Source organism: Panthera tigris, chromosome B1 (genome assembly GCF_018350195.1).
Source record: "Panthera tigris isolate Pti1 chromosome B1, P.tigris_Pti1_mat1.1, whole genome shotgun sequence".
Lineage (NCBI taxonomy): Eukaryota > Metazoa > Chordata > Mammalia > Carnivora > Felidae > Panthera > Panthera tigris.
In genome coordinates this window covers 121,838,779-121,863,291 of record NC_056663.1, presented here as the reverse complement: position 1 = coordinate 121,863,291, position 24,513 = coordinate 121,838,779, and the positions used below count along the sequence as shown (strand labels likewise).

Genomic DNA, 24,513 nt, shown 5'->3' with positions numbered 1-24,513 from the left:
TGGCGGCATAGGAGGACTCTGGGCTCACCTCATCCTGCTGATCACTTAGATTCCACCCACATCTACCTAAATGACCCAGAAAACTGCCAGAAGACTAGCAGAATGGACTCTCCGGAGCCAAGTGTCGACAAGAAGCCCACGGAAGAGGGTAGGAAGGGCAGAGAGGCGGTGCGCGCTACACTGACTGGCGGGAGGGAGTCGAGGCGGTGGAGAGGCAGCCCGCCCGGCAAGGCAGAGCCCCCGAGTCTGACTTGCAAAAGCGGAGGGGCCAGACTGCGTGAGTTCTGACAGCCAGTGGGACTTAACATCTGGAATGTTAAAAGTCAACAGCTCTGCTCTAGGAGAGCGGCGAGGGCGAGACGAAACCAGGAGGGAGAGTTGTTAAGCCCCGGAAGACAGAGCTCAGCTCTGTGGGGGAACAAAGGCGCTGGCAAGTGCCATTTCCCTATCCCATCCCCCAGCCGAAATTCCAAAGGGAACCAGTTCCCGTCACCGAACTTGCTTGCACCACGCAAACGCCTAATGCTGTGCTTCTGTGGATCCATCCCTCCGACAGGCCTTCTTCCCTTCTGGTGCTGCCAGGACCCCTCCCACAGGGGACCACTGATGGCAAAGCTAGCTAAGCCTGCCCTTCCAGCCCCTGTGCACTTTGAGGATCCACCCTGGCTAATACGCCTTTGGCCACATCCCATCGAAGCAGTACCACAAGCCTGGCAGTGTGCAAGTAGCCCAGACAGGGGCCACACCACTCCAGGGTGAGTCCTGCCCTTGGGAGAGGGGAAGATAAGGTACACATCAGTCTGACTGTGGCCCCAGCAGTGGGCTGGAGGCAGACATAGGGTCTGACTGCAGCCCCGCCCACCAACACAAGTTACTCCAGACAGCACAAGGGAAGTGCCCTGCAGTTTGGAGCTACTGCAGGGACTACCCAAAATGACGAAATGGAAGAATTCTCTACAAAAGAAACTCCAAGAAGTAGCAACGGCTAACGAATTGATCAAAAACGATTTAAACAATATAACGGAACAAGAATTTGGAATAATAGTCATAAAATTAATTGCTGGGCTTGAAAAAAGCATAGAGGACAGCAGAGAATCTATTGCTACAGAGATCAAGGTACTAAGAAATAGTCATGAAGAGCTAAAAAATGCTATAAATGAGGTGCAACATAAAATGGAGGTGGCCATAGCACAGATCGAAGAAGCAGAGGAGAGAATAGGTGAATTAGAAGATAAAATTATGGAAAAAGAGGAAGCTGAGAAAAAGATAAAAAATCCAGGAGTATGAGGGGAGAAATAGAGAACTAAGTGATGCACTCAAACAGAACAATATCTGTATCATAGGAATTCCAGAAGAAGAAGAAGAGAGAGAAAGGGGCTGAAGGTGTACTTGAAGAAATCATAACGAAGAACTTCCCTGATCTGGGGAAGGAAAAAGGCATTGAAATCCAAGAGGCATAGAGAACTCCCTTCAGACATAACTTGAATCGATCTTCTGCATGACATATCATAGTGAAACTGGCAAAATACAAGGATAAAGAGAAAATTCTGAAAGCAGCTAGGGATAAACAGGCTCTAACTTACAAAGGTAGATATATAAGAATAGTAGGTCTGCTACCTATCTACTGAAACTTGGCAGGCCAGAAAGGAATGGCAGGAAATCTTCAATGTGATGAACAGAAAAAATATGCAGGCGAGAATCCTTTATCCAGCAAGTCTGTCATTCAGAATAGAAGGAGAGATAAAGGTCTTCCCAAACAAACAAAAACTGAAGGAATTCGTCACCACTAAACCAACCCGACAAGGATCCTAAGGAGGACTCTGTGAGTGAAATGTTGCAAGGACCACAAAGTACCAGAGACATCACTACAAGCATGAAACCTACAGACATCACACTGACTCTAAACCCATATCTTTCTATAATAACACTGAATGTAAATGGACTAAATGCTCCAACCAAAACACACAAAGTATCAGAATGGATCAAAAAACAAGACCCATCTATCTGCTGTCTACAAGAGACTCATTTTAGACCTGAGGACACCTTCAGATTGAAAGTGAGGGGATGGAGAACTCTCTATCATGCTACTGCAAGTCGAAAGAAAGCTGAGTAGCTATATTTATATCAGACAAACTAGACTTTAAATTAAAGGCTGTAACAAGAGATGAAGAAGGGCATTATATAATAATTACAGGGTCTATCCATCAGGAACAGCTAACAATTATAAGTGTCTATGCGCCGAATACGGGAGCCCCCAAATATACAAAACATTCACAAACATAAGCAACCTTATTGATAAGAATGTGGTAATTGCAGGGGACTTTAATACTCCACTTACAACAATGGATAGATCACCTAGACACAGGATCAATAAAGAAACAAGGGCCCCGAATGATACACTGGATCAGATGGACTTGACAGATATATTTAGAACTCTGCATCCCAAAGCAACAGAATATACTTTCTTCTCGAGTGCACATGGAACATTCTCCAAGATAGATCATATACTGGGTCACAAAACAGCCCTTCATAAGTATAAAAGAATTGAGATCATACCATGCACGCTTTCAGATGACAATGCTATGAAACTTGAAATCAACCATAGGAGAAAGTCTGGAAAACCTCCAAAAGCATGGAGGTTAAAGAACACCCTACTAAGAATGAATGGGTCAACCAGGCAATTAGAGAAGAAATTAAAAAATATATGGAAACAAACGAAAATGAAAATACAACATCCAAATGGTTTGGGATGCAGCGAAGGCAGTCCTGAGAGGAAAATACATTGCAATCGAGGCCTATCTCAAGAAACAAGAAAAATCCCAAATACAAAATCTAACAGCACATCTAAAGGAACTAGAAGCAGAACAGCAAAGACACCCCAAACCCAGCAGAAGAAGAGAAATAATAAAGATCAGAGCAGAAATAAACAATATAGAATCTAAAAAAACTGTAGAGCAGATCAACGAAACCAAGAGTTGGTTTTTTGAAAAAATAAACAAAATTGATAAACCTCTAGCCAGGCTTCTCAAAAAGAAAAGGGAGATGACCCAAATAGAAAAAATTATGAAAGAAAATGAAATTATTACAACCAATCCCTCAGAAATACAAGCAATTATCAGGGAATACTATGAAAGATTATCTGCCAACAAACTGGACAACCTGGAAGAAATGGACAAATTCCTAAGTACCCACCCACTTCTAAAACTCAAATAGGAAGAAATAGAAAACTTGAACAGACCCATAACCAGCAAAGAAATTGAATCAGTTATCAAATATCTCCCAACAAATAAGAGTCCAGGACCAGCTGGCTTCCCTGGGGAATTCTACCAGACATTTAAAGCAGAGATAATATCTATCTTTCTCAAGCTGTTCCAAAAAATTGGAAGGAAAACTTCCAGACTCATTCTATGAAGCCAGCATTACTTTGATTCCTAAACCAGACAGAGACCCAGTAAAAAAAGAGAACTACAGGCCAAGATCCCTGATGAATATGGATATAGAAATTCTCAACAAGATACTAGCAAATCGAATTCAACAGCATATAAAAAGAACTATTCACCATGATCAAGTGGGATTCATTCCCGGGCTGCAGGGCTGGTTCAACATTCGCAAATCAATCAGTGTAATACATCACATTAATAAAAGAAAAGATAAGAACCATATGATCCTGTCAATTGATGCAGAAAAAGCATTTGACAAAATTCAGCATCCTTTCTTAATAAAAACCCTCGAGAAAGTCGGGATAGAAGGAACATACTTAAACATCTTAAAAGCTGTTTATGAAAAGCCCAAAGCTAATATCATCCTCACTGGGGAAAAACTGAGAGCTTTCCCCCTGAGATCAGGAACACGATAGGGATGTTCACTCTCACCGCTATTGTTTAACGTAGTGTTGGAAGTTCTAGCATCAGCAATAAGACAACAAAAGGAAACCAAAGGCATCAAAATTGGCAAAGATGAAGTCAAGCTTTCGCTTTTTGCAGATGACATGATATTATATATGGAAAACCCGGTAGACTCCACCATCTGTTAGAACTGATACATGAATTCAGCAAAGTCACAGGATAAAAAATCAATGTACAGAAATCAGTTGCATTCTTATACACTAATAATGAAGCAACAGAAAGACAAAGAAATTGATCCCATTCACAATTGTACCAAGAAGCATAAAATACCTAGGAATAAACCTAACCAAAGATGTACAAGATCTGTATGCTGAAAACTATAGAAAATTTATGAAGGAAATTGAAGAAGATACAAAGAAATGGACAAACATTCCATGCTCATGGATTGGAAGAATAAATATTGTCAAAATGTCAATACTACCCAAAGCTATCTACACATTCAATGCAATCCCTGTCAAAATTGCACCAGCATTCTTCTCGAGGCTAGAACAAGCAATCCTAAAATTCATATGGAACCACAAAAGGCCCCGAATAGCCAAAGTAATTTTGAAGAAGAAGACCAAAGCGGGAGGCATCACAATCCCAGACTTTAGCCTCTACTACAAAGCTGTCATCAGCAAGACAGCATGGTATTGGCACAAAAACAGACACATAGACCAATGGAATAGAATACAGAACCCAGAATTGGACCCACAAAAGTATGGCCAACTAATCTTTGACAAAGCAGGAAAGAATATCCAATGAAAAAAAGACAGTCTCTTTAACAAATGGTGCTGGGAGAGCTGGACAGCAACATGCAGAAGAATGAAACTAGACCACTTTCTCACACCATTCACAAAAATAAACTCAAAATGGATAAAGGACCTGAATGTGAGACAGGAGACCATCAAAACCCTAGGGAAGAAAGCAGGAAAAGACCTCTCTGACCTCAGCCGTAGCAATTTCTTACTTGACACATCCCCAAAGGCAAGGGAATTAAAAGCAAAAATGAGGGGCGCCTGGGTGGCTCAGTCGGTTAAGCGTCCGACTTCGGCTCAGGTCATGATCTCACGGTCCGTGGGTTCGAGCCCCGCGTCGGGCTCTCTGCTGACAGCTCAGAGCCTGGAGCCTGTTTCGGATTCTGTGTCTCCTTCTCTCTGTGACCCTCCCCCGTTCATGCTCTGTCTCTCTCTGTCTCAAAAATAAATAAACGTTAAAAAAAAAAATTAAAAAAAAAAAAAAGCAAAAATGAACTATTGGGACCTCATGAAGATAAAAAGCTTCTGCACTGCGAAGGAAACAATCAACAAAACTAAAAGGCAATGAACGGAATTGGAAAAGATATTTGCAAATGACATATTGGACAAAGGCTAGTATCCAAAATCGATAAAGAACCCACCAAACTCCACACCTGAAAAACAAATAACCCAGTGAAGAAACGGGCAGAAAACATGAATAGACAGTTCTCTAAAGAAGACATAGATGGCCAGCAGGCACATGAAAAGATGCTCAACGTCGCTCCTCATCAGGGAAATACAAATCAAAACCACACTCAGATATCACCTCACGCCAGTCAGAGTGGCCAAAATGAACAAATCAGGAGACTATAGATGCTGATGAGGATGTGGAGTAATGGGAACCCTCTTGCACTGTTGGTGGGAATGCAAACTGGGGTGCAGCCACTCTGGAAAACAGTGTGGAGATTCCTCAAAAAATTAAAAATGGATCTACCCTATGACCCAGCAATAGCACTGCTAGGAATTTACCCAAGGGATACAGGAGTGCTGATGCATAGGGGCACTTGTACCCCAATGTTTATAGCAGCACTTTCAACAATAGCCAAATTATGGAAAGAGCCTAAATGTTCATCAACTGATGAATGGATCAAGAAATTGTGGTTTATATATACAATGGAATACTACATGGCAATGAGAAAGAATGAAATATGGCCCTTTGTAGCAATATGGATGGAACTGGAGAGTGTTATGCTAAGTGAAATAAGCCATACAGAGAAAGACAGATACCATATGTTTTCACTCTTATGTGGATCCTGAGAAACTTAACAGAAGACTATGGGGGAGGGGAAGGACAAAAAAAAAAAAGTTAGGGAGGGAGCCAAACCATAAGAGACTCTTAAAAACTGAGAACAAACTGACGGTTGATGGGGGGTGGGAGGGAGGGGAAAGTGGGTGATGGACGTTGAGGAGGGCACCTGTTGGGATGAGCACTGGGTGTTGTATGGAAACCAATTTGACAATAAATTTCATATTAAAAAAAATACTTACTGCAAATTACAGATCATTAAACTCTAAAGCTCTAGACATTATATGTTTAATGATTATCAAAGATGAAAAGGGCATTTAATATAGATGGAAATTTGAGAGTGTACATGTGTTTTTGCTTTTTAAAAATCTTCATTTTTAATATATATATATTCATTTATATAGCTTCTGATATCCCACTATTGTGATTATAGTTCATAGTGATAAAGTAGGACTAAGAGAAAAGAAATTAACAGATGTTAGAAAGGAAATTATTTAGTAGTTTATTAAAGAAGATTAGCTTGTAGCTTATTGAAACCCAGAAATTATGTGACAGCGATTTATATATATAACATATTTCAATGATGTATATATCTTATGTATATGTATATAATAATTTTTTCTAGTCAAAATTTTTTGATTATGGAAAATTTTAAACATATACAAAAGTACAGAGAACAGTATAATGAAACTTTGTATATTTATCACCCAACCTTAAAAATTATAATCATGTAGCCAATCTGGCTTTACTTCTTACCCTTCATTCCCCATTCCCACCTCTCCAGAATGAGTTTTAAGCAATTTTCATCATATAATTCTATTCATAAATGCATCAGGTATCATAGTTGCTAAATAGGAAATATTAATGCATTTTATGGATACAAATGCCATAAATGTTTATAACTATTTGATGTTGAGATGTTAATTGTAAATAGTTGTTTAAATTCATGGCAATTCTTGGCTCATCGTTACAGGATATAAATTAACCAGACAGGTTCAGATTCAGTCAGATAGGATTCCAGTTTGTTCCTCGTGTCTTCAGAAGGTCAGGACTATTCGAATGCTGTTAATAATAATAAAACAATAGTCAGCATAGTTTTTATGGTGAATGTAACTAAAACCCACAAATAATTTCTGTATTTTCATTTCAGCATTTGGTTTTAATCTTTCTTTATAGACATCTACTTTGCTAAGCCTAATTGCTTTTATCTTGTCATCCTCTTTCATTCGTGGAATGAATAATACTTTGCAAATGTTGCTAGTAAGCTGGGAAAAGTTCGGAACCCTCACCTGACCCTGGGTGAGGTCCATGCTGCCGCATGATAAGGTTGTAGTGAGGTTTCTGTGTTGGAATAGTCACTGCTTGTTGTGTTGGAGTGATGCTTTCTGAAAACCTAAATATTCTAAATCCTGGGTAATTCCTTCAACATGTAGAAGCAAAGAAGGAGATAATCCTTGGGGACAGAGAATTCGTTATGTTGGACCTTACTGCTGGAACTGTGGAAGCCCTGGCATTAGCAGTTTGCCATGCATAAATGTTTTCTTCACCCAGGGACTAGAGCTACATCTGTCTACCCGTGGAAGGAGAACCTCTGTGTCCTTTTACCAGGAGTCAAGGTCATTGCACCTTAAAAGACCAACTGGGCGTTGCGTTCCCTCTGCTTCCTTACTGCTATGTAGTTGGTATGGTAGGAGGGCCTATCCTCAGTTGTGCTTCCTACACCCACGTGGTAAGTGCCATCCTCTGCTTTCTCCATTGTCACCTTTCCATCTGTGTGGGCAGGAATGTGGTCTTCTCAATGAGCTAGAGGCCAAGTAGGAAGCCTCATTCAGGTATCTACCCCTCAGCCTTTCATTCTACCTCTGATTACTAGGCCTACTTTAAGAGTACGGGGGACTTGCCCAGCTATTAATAAAGTAATTGACCATTTTCCATTTGGCTGCCACTTGGCAACTCCCTATGGGTATATTCTGTGACTGAAAACTCTAGGGGAAAAGGGGCAGTGGTGGAGGAGCTATGAGTTTTAGGTTCTAAGGCTCCAGACTCCAACCAAACTCCTTACTTAAGGACCACTCCTTATAGGGATACTGAGATTGTGTGAGATATTGCAGAGTTTATACACTAAGTTACTTTGTGTAGCCTAAGTAATTTTTTGTTTTTATTGAACTTCTTTTTGATATATTGCAACTAATATGTTTGCAGATTAGACAGTTCATGTCAGTAGAAATAATTTCTCAGGTTTCTTTCCCAGGAAGTAGCTTGGGTCCTCACACCATGAACCTGTTTTCTTCTGCAACATTTATTTTCTCCTTCAAACTCATGTCACTTAACTTTAGGTCCTCCCTCCCCCCCCCCCTTCCCATTTTGTGATGTCTTCTCAGATGCTTTTTTGTCCTGCATCTCCTCTATGAAAGAGTGGTCCTGGTGTTTTTGCCTATTGTTTCTATTGACCAAGATTGTGCCTGATCATTTGAACCAAAATTGTTGATCCTAGTCTCTCCTGCTCCCTAGCTGCTACAGATCCCCCAGTTGGGACATTTCTATAACTTAGTTCTCAGGGTCTATGCCAATGTCAATGCCAAGATAGCTAAAATTGTGGGTCAGAATGTATCTGATGGGAGACCAGTGACAAAGCATGAGGATAAGAGTTAGGGCATGCTTTAAGTTTCTTTAAGTGAGCCACTCACTGCTCACATATCCATGGTTTTCAGTTGGTTCTGATAATGAAGGGCCTAGAGTGGGCATCTTTTGTTAATTGCAGAACGTAATGATGCCGGACCCAGGGCTATATTGCACCAGAATGACCAGACATCATACTATGGAAACCTTTCTTACTAGGGAGCAGCTCCAACTGAGTTAACAATGGTTTTTGAAAGGGAAAATCTGTGTCAGTTTGTATCACCACTCTATGTTAAAATAGTGTATGGCAGTGTACATTATGGGAATAGAGTAGGAAGCTTTTCTTTTCCCAGATGGCCACTATTTAATCTTTTAAGCACATCTAGTATGTGTGATGTTGTGGAAAGTGTCAGAAAAGACAAACTGATTGGTTCTTAACATCAAGTAAAGAGTCATCGTAAAGGTTTTTTGAACCACTTATCCCTCTGTTAACTTACCTTTTGCCTTGGTTCATTAGGTCAAATGCCTCATTGATTTTGTCAAAAGGCAGGGTATGGGTCACCAATATATCCAGATCAAATATCTTATTCTTGTAGTCAGTAACCAGCTTTGGAATAGAATCAATGCTTTTCCAACCTGTAATTTGGCCAAAATGCCACGTAAAGACATGGTTTTTGACAAGAAGTGGTTTAATCAGTTTGTGAGTGAATGAAGTTACTAAGCCAGATTTGGGTTGCTTCAAATAGATTATCCCTCCCATGTTTGATCTTCTATACTTTTATTGGTTTAAAAGTTTTTCTTAACAAGGAATGTTAAGATTAGTTTCTATTTCTAGATAAGGAATTATCTCAGTTTGGTCGAAGTTTACCTTTTGTCCCTCATGTGTTGGTTCATTTTAATGCAAAATGAACTTTACAAATTGTAGTTATCCATTTATACAAATTTTGTTTATTCTCAAATAATTGCTAGAATAGCTTTTATGCAGTCTCTAGATATGTTATTAGGCACTCGATATTTAAACAATATATTTTTTACTTTCCATTCAATAATTTCATTATAAGAATTTGAGTACTACTATGGAGATAATTAAAAGAGGGGGAAAAAAAAACTGACCACCAAAGCATGTTCCATTTATAGTACGGCCCATTATGAGCTCCACTGGAGATATAGTCAATCCTCTAATTTCAGAGTCTACCCCGATGAAAGTACATGATCCCCAACCTGCTATTGTACAGTCCAGGGCTGCTCTCTGGAAGGTCAAAAAAAGATTGGTTAAGTAGAAAACATAGAACATGAACCCTAGTGTAGGTATGCACAATGCTTTAGGGAAAACGTATGCAACTCTGCATATAAGATAAGATTATTCAAGCTAAAATGATCATAGTATTGTTGATTGATACTTGAGGTGCCACTGTTCTGTTTCAGATAGAACATTCATTAAAATTTTGAGCATTACCCAAAAATATGTCGAAAAGAAACAATATATTATTTTGTTTAATACCATAGTTATGGTGAACCTGGAATGTGTATCATTGCCTGTCAAGAAAAGTAACATGTGAAGTTAGGAAAGAACTCTAGAAGGTATTATAAACTCTTACCAAGTTTTCAGTGATCTGTTGTGGATATGTAGTAAAACATTTGCAGTTCTACATGCATAAAAACAATCTTTGAAGTCATGAAGAGAGGAATGAATAAGTATTTATTAGAGCCCAGGAAATGAGGTACACACCATAAACTTAGTAGATCCCAAAGTAAGATAATTAAAAAATGCTACTTAAAACAGAGGACAAAACAGTTTCAACAGAATCTGACACTGGCTGCTGGTCATAAAACATTTCATCTCCTTCCCTACATTAGTTAGCTCTCACAGTTAGGTAGAATTATGTAACTAATTCTGGGTCATTGGCTATGAGCAGAAGTGATGTGTGTTATTTCATAGACGAAACAGAACCTGCCAGCTGTTCCTTCTCCTGCTGTAACAACCAAGATGATCTCGTGGTGAGATTGTGAAGCTACAAATTTGAACTTGACTGAGCCTTGATTGCTGGCTGAATAACTACATGGAAGACAGTGGCCCAGGGGAGTTGCTTTGATATTCTCATGAGAGAGAGTTATGTTAACCTACTGCAAGTTTGGGGTTAAAAATGCCAAGGATTGAAAACATAAAGAAGTTTGAGAAAGGTATAAATTTCTGGGTGGCCATTCCATAAGAAGCCATATGGTAACTAGATGAACATTTATAATCTTTTGAGACTAATCTTAAGAAAAGTGTAAACTTTATTTTATATCCCTTGCCATAGTCAGTGCTCAACTTAATTCTGACCTGTTGGGGCAATTTTTACTTTCACAAAAGTCCCAATAGGAAGAACAGCTTTTTTCATCACTGATCACTGTGTGAAAGAAGCAGTTTAAAGTACAGTAAATTCTCCCCCTCTCTCCATGTCTTACGAGTGATGAAAAATGCAATGATCTAGAACTTTTAGAATGTGTTTTGAAATTTTTATTTGACTACATATTTATTCTTTTGAGAATTCATAACATTTCTAAATAGCAACTCTTCTACTGTGTGGACTTTTTATTGGGAGGAAATACTTTTGTTTATGCTGTATGGAGAGATCTATGGAGAGGGGAAAATCCATAGGCACTATTTGTTACCTGAAGGTAGCTATTTACATTGACTCTTATTTACTATTTTATTAAAAAAAAATTTTTTCCCCTGTTTGCCTTTTCTACGTTTCTGGAGCTTTGCTCCAAGCAAAGAATTAATTTCCCTAATGATGACTTAAGTAAAAATGAGCATTATATGCACAACAGTTTTATTTAGAAGTCTCTGATAAGTTTTGATGAGAATTACTTTTAATTTTCAAAACTTTATAATATTGTTAATTATTGTAACTTTCTGATTATTCTGTTGGGTTCTTAAGGCTGCTTTAGAGCACTAGTGGTCTTTGAATTCAAGTTCACACCCATTGCTGGAATCTCCTCTACAACCAAGAAATTTAGCTTTCCTTAGTAATGGAAACTTGGTGGACTGGTAGGTAGCTGATGTTTTGTGATTAAATAAATCCATCATTTATTTGGATTCTCTGGTATAATTCTATTCCATAATTTAAAATGATAATAGAACCTACCAGGTTTTAGTTCAGATGGTTCTCAACTTGAGTAATGTGTAAAAATATTGGTATCTGGGCCTTAGACTCTTGAGACTATCCTGGAGTATGGTCCATTCATTGGTATTAAACAATGACAATAACAACTCCCCACGCATTTCTAAAGTGTAGCCGGTGTTGAGAATCTCTATACTAGAAAGATAAAATCAATAGGCTGAATTTCAATGTTTGTAAAAAGTTTGAGCTATGGAAAGTGGAAGAATATTGTGGCACAATGCAAGTTGCAGATGCCAGGGACAACGTCTGAAGCATTGAACACAGGGGACCACGTGCAGGATAAGGAGCCTTAATGCATGAATTTTCAGTAATAGCTGATATTTATTGAGTGCTTATTACCTACCAGACCCTCCTTTAAGCAGTTACATTATCAATGAAAGCATTCTGAGAGGAGAGACCGAGGTAGGGAGCCTGATGCTCTCAGCACCTCTTCCCCATCTCCATTCTCTTCTGGAAAATGCATCAGTAGGGTAAGAACCAAGGGGAAGAACTGTTCAAAGCCTGCCACTGGGAGGCTGAAGTACAGAATTGTATTGTTAAAATTTTTTTTTTTTTTGTAAAAATCATTTTAAGAGAAAGAGGGAGAGAGAGAGAGCACATGTGTGTGTGTGAGTGGGAGACGGGCAGAGAGAGGGAGAGAGAGAGAATCCCAAGCAGGCTCCACACTGCTTAATTTTGAGTTTGGCCCTGCTGAGTCCAATGTGGGGTTGAAACTCACAAACCATGAGATCATGACCTGGGCCAAAATCAAGAGTTGGGTGCTTAACTGACTGAGCCACCCAGGTGTCCCCAGAATTCTATTTTTTTTTATCATCTCCCTAGAGGAGGGTTTGGGAGCCATGTTGAATGAAGTCATAATTAAAAGGGCATAGTGTTATAGCTACTCCACAGATCTCACTCATGAAGAAGACTCCATGGCAGATAGTTGACGAATTTTTTTGTCATCTCATAAAAAAAAAACGAAAACTCTGCTTAGTGTATTTGCACAAATGGGTATGAAGTGAACATTCGCTGGAAGATGAGCCTGGGCATTCTGGCAGGCTAACTTCTCCATGTGTTGTCTGTGTGGTTGATTTACCCCACTTTCTCAAGTAGAATAGACAGGGCTGGCTTTGTGGGCCTGCAGCCAGTGCAGTCGCTCAGGGCCCTGTGCCTAGAAGGGCCTGCAAATTATGTAGCTCGTCTTGAGAGAAGAAATCTGAATGATACAGAATTATTTAGGAAAAAAAGATCTACTTTTTAATTTTGCAGTGTGTGTGTGCGTGTAATATATTGAAAATTTCACGTATATGATTTGGATCTAATTTTGCAGCTCATTTACTGAGATCTGATGGACAGAACTGGATTGCTTGTAAATTGCTAACCTCTCCCTTCTCTGATTTTAGCTGGGAGTGGATACTTCCAGCTGTTAGGGGTGACACGTGTCCTTCTGTCCCCTTCCCTTCTCTAAATCTGCCTTTTCTGTTGTTTCTTTGTCATTTCTCATAGGCAGAATTATTTTAAAATTTTCATTTCTAAGTTTTCTCTTAACTTTTTGCTGAATTTCATGTGGAAGAGTATACAAAAATATTTATTAATACTTGTAATTAAATATTAATACATGCAATCTAATAGCTAATATTTTCTATATAAATATATAATATATACATATATGTATATAAAATATACAAAGTAACTATATTGATATGCACATTGCCAATGTTTATTAATGTTAATAAATAATAATTTATTATATACTATCATTAAAAATATACATACCATGGCTTCAGGTCCACCTGCACAATCAAGGGCAAAATCCACCCCTCCTTTGGTCATTTCAATGATGACCTCCTGGATGGGTTTATGTAGGTTTCTAGGATTGAGGCAGTCAGTGGCTCCGAGGGCTTTGGCCTTTGTAAACTTCTCACTGTTGATGTCAATAGCTATAATTCTGGAAGCTCCTGCTACTTTACAACCCATTATAGCAGAAAGACCAACACCTCCTAGGCCAAAGATGGCACAAGTAGAACCAGGGGTGACCTGCAGGCAGGACAATTATAAATTAACTTTTTAAAAAATTTATTTTTTAATTTTTTTAGAGAGAGTGCATGAGCTGGGAGAGAGGACAGAGAGAGAGAGAGAATGAATCCTAAGCAGGCTCCACACTCAGGATGGAGGCCAGTGAGGGGACTTGATCCTACGACTGTGAGATCATGACCTGAGCTGAAATCAAGAGTCAGACGCTCAGCTGACTGAGCCACCCAGGCACCCCTAAGTTAACTGTTAATGGAAGTGAACTTAACTTTTTTTAGATGGAGAGAGTGAGGTGGGGGCAGGAACATATAAATAAAAGACTGTCTATCGTAAAACTAAATGATACAGCCAATAGGGAAAATCTGCCAATATAAAAATGGATGAATCACTGGCTAAATTTGGAGAATCATTTGAATGCCATTAGAATGATCAGCTAATAGTAAGGAATAAGCCCAAGTGAAAATAATCCTCTTGTTTTCCTGTTCCCTTTTAGTGTTGTCAGCACAAAATTTTAAAACCCACACATTTTAAAGGGTTTATTATTTTCCTTTTTAAATAGATCACAAATAATTTATATTTTTAATGGGCCTTATTTGGTTGTATTAGTGTTATAGTCGGTTTTGAATGAGCACTAATGTTTCTCTAAGTGTGAATTAACTCACATCCCAAATCACCAATTAATTTGAAAGGCATGAAATACAAATTTCTTTTGGTTTTATATATTTCCTTTTTGTTTTTTCTATATTGCATAATTTATAATCTACCTTGATTTGTTGATTTTGTATTTGTGTGCGTGTTTCTTCAAAAGACCGTAAGTTCTTTGAACTCATATTATCTTTCACATTGCTATTAAGAGTGTTCTATGTGTTGGGTCTTTAATAAATGTTCATTGCATCGAATGAAATAGAAACTGAATATACAAGATGATAAGGAAAGTTGCTGTAACTGGATTATGTTATTCTGTAGAGTGGTATAGTGGCAAAAAAATACTACACAGATGCTTAATTAATGCTGTTAGAATTAAAGCATAAACAAAAGGGAAAGAGGAATCTGCCCAAGGGATGTACTGATATATTTTAAATTGGAAACAAAACTATTAAGGAATAGAGAAAATGTATATCTCTTACTTTAATTTATGCATGATATTAGGCAGGCATACAGTGTTTGACTTTTGCTACTCAGGGGGAAATAAAATATATTTTTTACAAATATTCATAATGTTCTCTATACACAGTGTGATGTTTACAATGTTGTGGCACATGTTTACATGTGTTGTGGCACATGTTTACAATGTTGTGGCACAGTCTTTAAGGAGATATATCTCCTTAAAGACTGTGTTTAAAAGTTTGCCTCTAAGAGTCATTGAAAGTAGAAATGCATCTTCCTTATTGAGGCAATGTTATACACCGCTTCCAACAGTATAAATTGAATACACTATATTACTTGTGTTAAACAACTAGACTGCTGCATGTAAAAGTGCCCTTGATTATGGTCCTGGGGGGGGGTGGTCACTATAAACTACCCCGCCACAATTTGAAAATACAATAATTCATAGTGGATGATTATCTATTTGCAGACAACACGGTTAAAAGACATTTTCATGCTTCCAAAGATCTCTATGAAACGTGATTAATTTGGCAGTAAAGGATACAAGCTGATTAAAAAGAATTAGGACTCCTGGTCACGCTGGGTGCCAGTCTCCCACTAATTATACAAAGTTGTGTCATCACTTTTCTTCCCAGAAGGAAATTAAACTTTATTAAAACTCTTGCCTTTTGGCTAGAATTAATGATATTTCACTTCCCTTAACTTGTTCCTATCAGATTCATTTCTCTTCTCTAAGCATCCTATGAGGTGGTTTAGGTGTTCCTCAACCGCGAGAACAGGTCCTGGAAATTTGGATTGGGTTTAAAAGAAAATTGTAGCTGAATCTCTAGTGTTAATATCCCTGAAGAAAGACTAGAGTAGTAGAAGGTGACAGTCTTCATGGAGTCCAGACAGGAGAGAGTGGCCCAAAGAGCAATAATTCTGACAATACTATGTACAGGAGAGTATGCCTTGACTGCCAAGGTTACACCTGCTTTTAACTTCCCTCAATTAACCCCCTTCCCCCAGGAGCCTTCAGAATGTAGTCGGACTTCGCATATGATTTTTAATTTTTATGAATGAATGAATGAATAAATGAATGAATTTTTGGAGGGAGATAATACAGTGATAGCCAAAAGTAGCATTCCTGTCTGCTTGGTTGACATAATTCTCAGTGAAAAGTCTTCTCTTCATATTCTGCCTACTAGATCACCCTGTTATTTTGGTTAGGCTGAGTTTATTTCCTTGACACTCTAACACCTCTAGGTAACCTGACAAAAAGGACTATTTGGATTGCAAAGCTGAAAACCAAGCCTTATCAAGATTTTTAGGGGTTGGGCCCCTGGGTGTCTCAGTCGTTAAATATCTGACTTCCGCTCAGGTCATAATCTCAAGATTTGTGAGTTTGAGCCCCACATTGGGTGAGCTGGAGCCCCGTATTAGGTGAGGGTGAGCCCTAATTCTCTCTTTCTCGCTACCCCCCCACCCCCCCGCCGCTCCTAGTGGGGCTGCCCCTTGAGGATTCTCTCTCTCTCTCTGCCCCTCACTCACTTGCGCTTTCTCTCTCTCTTTCTTTCTTAAGAAAAAAAAAAAGATTTTTAAGCGTTGCACGTGAATCTGGCTTCATTCATTCATTCATTGAAAAATTATTAAGTTCCTACTCTGTGCTAGGCATAGGGCCTAGAGTGATTGTTCACATCACAATGAACAAGAGAGAGTTGTTGCCCTCAAGGAGTAAATAGTCTAATAGGGAGGAGAAATAAATGGGAAATTTCTCCATAGTATGATAGGAAGGAAGACAGGGATAAACACAGATACTTTTGGGAAAACTGGAAGGAATACCCAATGCATGCCCAAGAGGCTGAAGGGTTTCTGATAGGAGGTGGGAAAAAAATGGAGTCAGCCAGAAGAGGTAGGGGAGCTTTCCAGGCACTGTTGTTGGGAGCTGGGTGTGGAGAGCCCAGGAGACCTGGTGATTAGAGCCTGGAGACTGAAGGTCAGGCCCGGGGGAACAGTGAGCCTGCAAAGGGAGAATTAGGGAGAATCACTAGCTCACTGAGGGAAAAGGGGAGTAATGAAAGGGGAATGAAATCTTCAGATTTGTTGTTTAAAAAGACCACTCTGGTTGCACTTTGCAGTTTGAACTCAAGGGATGAAGAGTGATGTCAAGGAGGTTTAAATAAAGGGGTTGTTTGAGGCATCCAAATGATAGTGACATCTCTCCAGTCTCTCATTAAAGTTTTGTGAAAGCTTCTAAATTCTAACATGGGATCCCAGGGATGCATCTTGCCACCATCGGGGCTGTCACTTGAGACATTCCCTTGGAGCCACAAATGGGCACGATGAGAAGCAGAAGTGAATTACCACAGTTTGAGGGAGAGAAATCTGCAGGGTCAAGGAGAAAGCAGAGGTGGCTATATGGAGATCGCTGGGAGTTTCTGTAGTTTCTGTTGCCTCTTGACTGGATCTGCTGTCCCAGGATGAACATTGCTATTTAGGGGACATATTTAAGCATGCTGTATTTAAGGCAGGGATGGTCTATAAGGTAGCATATCAGTATAGAGACAAGAAATTAACCTCATCCAGGTGCTAACTATATGCCAGCTGCTGGACTAGATATCTTATGTATGTAATATGATTTAATTATCTGCATAACTATTTGTAGGAAATATTAGTGTAGAGGGATTAAAGAACTTGCCTACAGTCACAGAGGTAATAAATTACAGAGCTAGGACTTGAAGGTAACCAGCTGATTTATCACGCTATTTCCTAGTAAATTCTATTTTATGCAACCTGGTGATTAAACACTTTTACCTTGGCAGTGTTGATTGCAGCTCCATAGCCAGTTGAAAACCCACATCCTAACAGACAAACTCTCTCTAAATTTGCATCATCATCAATTTTGGCAAGATTAATATCTGACACGACAGTGTACTGAGTGAAGGTGCTGGTTCCCATGAAATGGTAAATTGGTTTTCCTTTGCAGGTAAACCTGCTGGTTTTGTCTTCCATTAGTTCTTGATCAACAATAGGATTTTTGACTAGACTAGAAAATTACAAAAAAAAAAAGACACAAAAAAGAGAATGTAAATGGACCTCTGATTACATTCCTGAAAAAATTCCTGGGCATTACATGTTTATTATGACAATTTTATGAGAGAAAAATTGAGAAAATGACTTGAGACTTTTCACATAAATATAATCAGAAGTAGTTTAAAGATGATAAACTTTTTATTGAATACTCTTTATGGGCCAGAAACTCTCTTAGGAGTTTACATGTATTAATTCTTAAAAAAATTGTAATGGAAAACTCAACTATATATGAAAGTAGAAAGTCTAGGTTGTTGCATATCTGTGCAACCATATCTCAGCTTCTGTAGTTATCAATTCATGGCTGATGTTCTGTCATCTATTACCTGCCACCCCCACCAGCACCCACTCTCCCTCATGGGACTATTTTGAATTAAACCCCAGACATTACTATTTCATCTGTAAATATTTTAGTATGTGTCTCAAAAAGATAGATTCTTTGGGGTACCTGGGTAGCTTAGTCAGTTAAGCATCCAACTTCCGCTCAGGTCATGATCTCACGGCTCATGAGTTTGAGCCTCACATCGGGCTCTTTGCTGTCAGCTCGGAGCCTAGAGCCTCCTAAAGATTCTGTGTCTCCTTCTCTGTGCCCCCTACCTCCCATCTCTCTCTCAAAAAATAAATACACATTAAAAAACAAAGAGATTCTTTTAGGTTGACATATTGCATTTGGTTGATATGTCTGTTAAGTCTCTCTTACTTTCTAGATGCTCACTTCTCTCCTTATTTTTTTCTTTACAATTTATTTGTTGAAGAAACAGTCATTTGTTCTGTAGAGTTTTCTCATTCTGGATTTTTCTGATTACATTCCTGTAATTGGGTTTAACATGTTTCTCCATGCTTGTATTTCCTCTAAACTAGTGTTTTCAATCTAACTGATTGATTTAATTCAGGTTTTATATTTTTGTAGGAGTATTTCAAAGGCAGTGTTGTGTATTTTCATCTGGAGGCACATAATACTTTATTATCTCTCTTTTTGTGATGTTAGAAAGAACTTATGGTCATTGCCAAAATCCATTATTTCATTAAGAGTTTGCAAAAAGGTGTATTAATTCTTTAAATATCTACCACAACTCTGTAAAATAAGCATTATTATTATTCCCATTTTATAGACAAGGAAATTGAGTAATAGTGATTAGATGTAAGAGTAGTATAATTTTAGCTTCCAAAATAACTAGCTTCAATTAGTATTAAGGATAAGTAGATTTTTCTGTAGTCTCATTAAAGAATAAGGTGATAAAGGTTTTGGACTCTAGAGTCCAACTGCTTATGTTCAAAATCTAGTTATTTTTTTAAAAAAATGTTTAGTGTTTGTTTATTTCTGAGAGAGAGAGAGCGAGACAGAGTGTGAGTGGAGGAGGGGCAGAGAGAGAGAGGGAGACAGAATCTGAAGCAGGCTCCAGGCTCTGAGCTGTCAGCACAGAGCCTGACATGGGGCTCGAACTCACGAACCATGAAACCATAACCTGAGCCAAAGTCAGACACTCAACCAACTGAGCCACCCAGGCACCCCTCAAAATCTAGTTCTAAGACTTTTATCTGTGTGGCCTTGGAATAAATTACTAAGCCTCATTTCATCCCTCTCTCTTCTGTGGAAATAGCTACTATTTTGATTTTGGCAGTTATCATTCCAATAGTGTATTTATACCTTTACTACATGCATATGTAACCATAAATTATACTGTCTGTGGTATTGTTTTGTATATGATATCTTACTAAACATGTTTGTCAGCAACTTGCTTCTTTCCCTTAACATTATGTGAGATTATTCTGTGTTGTTGTATGTAGATCAAGTTTAGCCCTTTTCATTGTTATATAGTATTCCATTGTGTTACTACATAGCACTTTGTTAATCCGTTCTCTTATTGGTGGGCATTGGGCTATTTTTAAATGCTGTTATAAATAATGTTGCAGTGAACATTCTAGCATATGTTTCTTTGGGTAATTTTGCAACACTTTCTTGTATACACCAAGGACTAGAATTGGTGGATAGAAACTTCATCTAGGTATTGCCAGTGTACTTCCCCAAATACGTATACCAATTCATATTCTTACTAATAGTGTATAGAGCTTACCTGAGTTTTGTACAGAAATTTGTGAGTGGACTCAGACAGAACTTGCATTTTCCACATTGAGGCATGTAGAGTGGAATTACTTTGTCACCTGGAAAGAAAGGCCATGTGTTGGATGGTGCCTAAGATACAGCTTGTAAATAGTTTCTACCAGATGTATCAGTGGAAAACACCATTCTTTTTGGTATATATATGTTCAGCAGAAAGTATAGATGGCTACAATATTTTGTTGCTTTACAAGATTCCCCAAGTATTGAATATACTGTATTTTAAAAAATTTTAAAAATATTTATTTATGTATTAATTTAATTTAATTTAATTTATTTTGCTGCTGGGCGCTTGGGGAACAAATCTGCATTGATACCACTAGCTGCAGAGTCCTGTCTGAGGCTATGCTGTCACTGAAACTCTCTGCATCATGACTATTACTTTTTTTTCTTAACATTTCTAAACATCTTGTATGGAGTAGAGCATCCTTATTAAAGGTGGACAACAACAGGCAGGATATGGAGATTAAACTTTACATCATTGCCATGTTTCACCATTTAGTTCACTTCAAATTCTATATTTTTCTATTTTTTTACTCAAATACAACTTACTTATGGCTTCTTGCCTCTGATGATCAGAGCCCAATAATGATAATTAACATTTTTTCAACATTTAGTATGTGCTAGGCATCCTTCTGTTTACCCATATTATCTCATTTACTTCTCAGAACTGTCCTTTGAGATGGGTACCTTTTCTCTCCACTTTAGAAAAAAGAAATCTGAGCTGTGTCACAGAAAAGTGACTTCACTGGTGAAGGTCACACAGCCAGTAAGTGGCAGAGCTAGGACTACATTGGCCAGAGCACTTCATGGATGCAAAGCTTATGGGAGCAATTTGTTTCTCTGATCTTGTTTGGAATGGAATCTAATATACTCCTATGTTTGGAGCATTCTCATTAAAGGAGGAAAGAATGATACAGTTCATCCCACTTGACAAGTGAGTATTACAGAACCCATATTCCAATATTTTGTGAATGTTATAAAATGGGAAGTAAAAAATTTCAGCCCATTGGCATGTTCCATTCACATATTATTTTTATGTTACAAAGTTTCAAAAAGACACATAAGCTAATATTGACATATATAATATTTCTCACTTAGGCTGACTGTATATCCTTATTCTTTAAATTCTTTGTAATATTCAATTGGTTCTCTGTTTTGTTTAGAGGAGGTTGTTATAAATTTTCATTTGTGCCTCACTTTGTGGGTTGCTTCACAGGACAGTTTCTCAGTGCTACATGTGAATAAAGTGACCATATTATCCAAATTTTATCCATTCTGATTTCAAATATTCTGTCCCATTGTTATACTGTGATAGATAACATGTTTTAGTTTGTCTTTGGAAAAGATGGTTCCCATATATAGAGACCAATATAATATACATCCCCTATATATAAATAGCATGCAAAACCAAGATTGTATCAGTCCCTGAAATATCCTGACATTTCCATTTAACTGGAATCAGGAAAAGACGTACCTGGTTTGAAACTGGTCACTCCTGGCCCAACACTTTCCACAATTCCTGCGCCCTCATGGCCAAGGATCACTGGGAAGAGGGCCTCTTTAAACTTAGGATTGATTGGATGGCCGTCAGTATGGCACAGGGCAGTGGCGATTATCTGCAAGGCAATCACAGACTTGAGTCCTGTTTCTGTCATTATGTCATTAGGGTTAGGATAATTTTAGGCCCAATGTCACCTTGACACTTTACAACATTCCTAGAGCTCAATAAAAGAGTTACATTTTGAGGGGGGAGCACAATTAAAAATATCAGCATATATTCTTTTCCTCTAAATAACAAACCTTTGTTTTCTAACTTTCACTGTCACTGGAGAGTCATACAAAGAGATAGAATTGGCAATTACTGCCTCCAGGAGAGGAGAAATCAAAGGTAGTAGGGAAAATAAACAAAATCTTTTAGGCAGAGGTAGTGGAGGGAACACAGGCTTCTAGGGCTGGCGCAAATTTTGTTGAAACTACATGAAAGGAAATAGAGGTAATAAAATCTTTATACTTAAAAGAGGTATCGGATAAAGGAATGTCTCAATAGCTAACATATCCCTTACTATTCAAGATTCTCTTGACAAGGATATCTTATTCATCCTCATGTATAAACCCACACTGTGGTAGTCCTCAGGAGAAGTGTATAAGCTGGGCCAGCTGGGGGGAAATGGAGAAGTTTTGCCAGCTTTCAGTCTGTGGTCTCTGCTCAGTGCAGTGTCTTTTCCCTGCTGACCCATGCCTGTCTCTCCTCTGGGCATTTTAGACCCTCATACTGCCCTGGACAGCACTTCAGGTCTTCCTTCTACCTTGTGTTGAACCAAATTTTCTATCTTTCTTTTAATATCACTTTGTAATAAAGCAAAAGAAAGAAAGCAAAAAGAAAACCTAACTAATTCTAATCTGAAGTGAATTCCTTTGTCTAATTCTCAGGGCTAATGGTTAATGTAAAGATAGTTGAATTAAATTTTAAACCTGTTATTAATAACAACTGATATTTAATAATTTACCCCTCCTGGGATAATTCCTGTTTCTATCTGGACCTAAAAATGAAATTTTGCCACAGGTGACACTCCAGGTGCTCTCGGTCATACCACATAGGCTTGACCCGAAGAAGCTAAACCTGCACTGAGTGTCTTCTCTGTACTATATAGGAAAAGTCTCCACTTACCTGGATGCGAACTTCATGAGCCTTGGGGGGAGCTACCTCGACCTCTTCTATGCAGAGGGGCTTGCCTGCTTCCCAGGCAATAGCTGCTTTGCATTTAATAACCTGAGAAAGAGGGATACATGGGGAAAGACAGGGAGATTAATTGTGTAATTAATATATAACTATATAAGATGTAATTAATTAATATTATATTTAAAAATTTAAATATATGTAACATTGAAAGAAGGTGGAGGGGAGCCGGGGTGGCTCAGTTGGTTAAGCGTCCAGCTCTTGTTTTCAGCTCAGGTCATGATCCCAGGGTTGTGAGTTCGAGCTTTGTGTGGGTCTCTGCACTGACAGTGTGGAGACTGCTTGGGATTCTCTCTCTCCCTCCCTCCCCTGCTCACTCTCTCTCAAAGTAAATAAATAAACTTAAAAAAAAAAAGAAATAAAGTGGAAGGAAACAAATCTATAATCCTCGTTTCTAATGCTATTATTTTTGCTTTTGGTATGCTTTTCCCAGTCTTTGACCACACAAATACATAATTTTTGATAGCTGTTTTGCAATTTTGAACATCTATATATATACATATGTATATGTATACATATATATACATATGTGAATCACATATATATATGTATATGTATATCACATATATATATATGTATATGTGTATATATATATATATATTTATTTTTTGGGAGAGCGAGAGCACGTGTGAATGGGGGAGGGACAGAGAGAGAGGGAGAGGAAGAATCCCAAGCAGGTTCCACACTGCCAGTGCAGAGCCCCATGTGGGGTTGATCCCACAAACCATGAGATCATGACCTGAGCCGAAATCATGACCTGAGCCGAAATCATGACCTGAGCCAAAATCGAGAGTCAGTTACCCAACCGACTGATCTACCCAGTCACCCCTTGAGTTTATGTTTTTGAATATCATTAGTCTTATTGCACATACAACATAAATTATAGAAAGTTTCAAAGTACAAATAAGAACAAAAGAAACAGATCTACCTATAATTTCATCGCTCATTTTATGATTTTGAGGTAAATTTTTCCAGTATTCCTGAATGGAATCATATTTTATATAACATTTTGTAATTATTTTTCTACTTATTAATATACTATAAATATTTTCTATATTTTTCTCTAGCTTTTTTTCTAACAAATGCAAATTGTATTTTGTTGTTACAGCATAGTTACTCAAATCTGTCTCTTTTTTGCCTTTGTAAATAATATTTAATTGACTACTCTTGTAGTAAGCATTTTGGCACATCCTCAGTAATTTCCTTAAATTTCTAGCAGTTCACTTAAATCCTTTTAAAATGCTGCTTTCTGAGAGAAATTCTGAAGGAAGCTTCTCTTAGCAAAATTATAATAAGACAAACAAGAATAAGAAATAGTGTATTTGCTTACTTTGCCCTTGGTGCCCATTTTTCTTTGGCAAACTAGCCTTGGAAGTTTCTTTCTCACTTAAGAATCTCTTCCACTTCTATCCAGGGTGCTCAGTGTCCTATAATGATCTGTCTGAATAAATACCATTCCTGCCCTGTTATTCTCCAATCACTTTCCTCTTTTGCTGCTGTGATACATAGCTCTGCCCATTTCTCATGTGATTTGTACTCTCATATTTTAGCTGCCAACTGCATTGCTCCCAGCTCTTATTTGAAGAAGATTTTTGTTTACTTTTTTCCTTTTATTGCATAATATAAGATAGTAGAGAAAAGTTCATTAAGATTATACAGATGCATTAATACATAAAGGATATTTCTACTGCCCCAGAATCCTTCCTGTACCCAGGCTTCTCCTTTATAAGCCTGTAATCATTCCCTTGCATT

At 38.1% G+C, this 24,513-nt stretch overlaps 1 protein-coding gene across 1 annotated transcript; it reads right to left on the bottom strand.

Annotated features, from left to right (window-relative positions):
• Nucleotides 1-6,928: 6,928 nt before the first annotated feature.
• ADH4 (alcohol dehydrogenase 4 (class II), pi polypeptide) lies at nt 6,929-24,168 on the bottom strand. Its single transcript, XM_007080973.3, is given in 9 exon segments — nt 6,929-6,989; nt 9,044-9,182; nt 9,660-9,795; nt 13,472-13,732; nt 17,627-17,858; nt 19,978-20,065; nt 21,499-21,640; nt 22,693-22,794; nt 24,092-24,168. Coding segments are annotated over 9 exon segments (1,179 nt in total). The 5' UTR covers nt 24,110-24,168.
• Nucleotides 24,169-24,513: the final 345 nt, after the last annotated feature.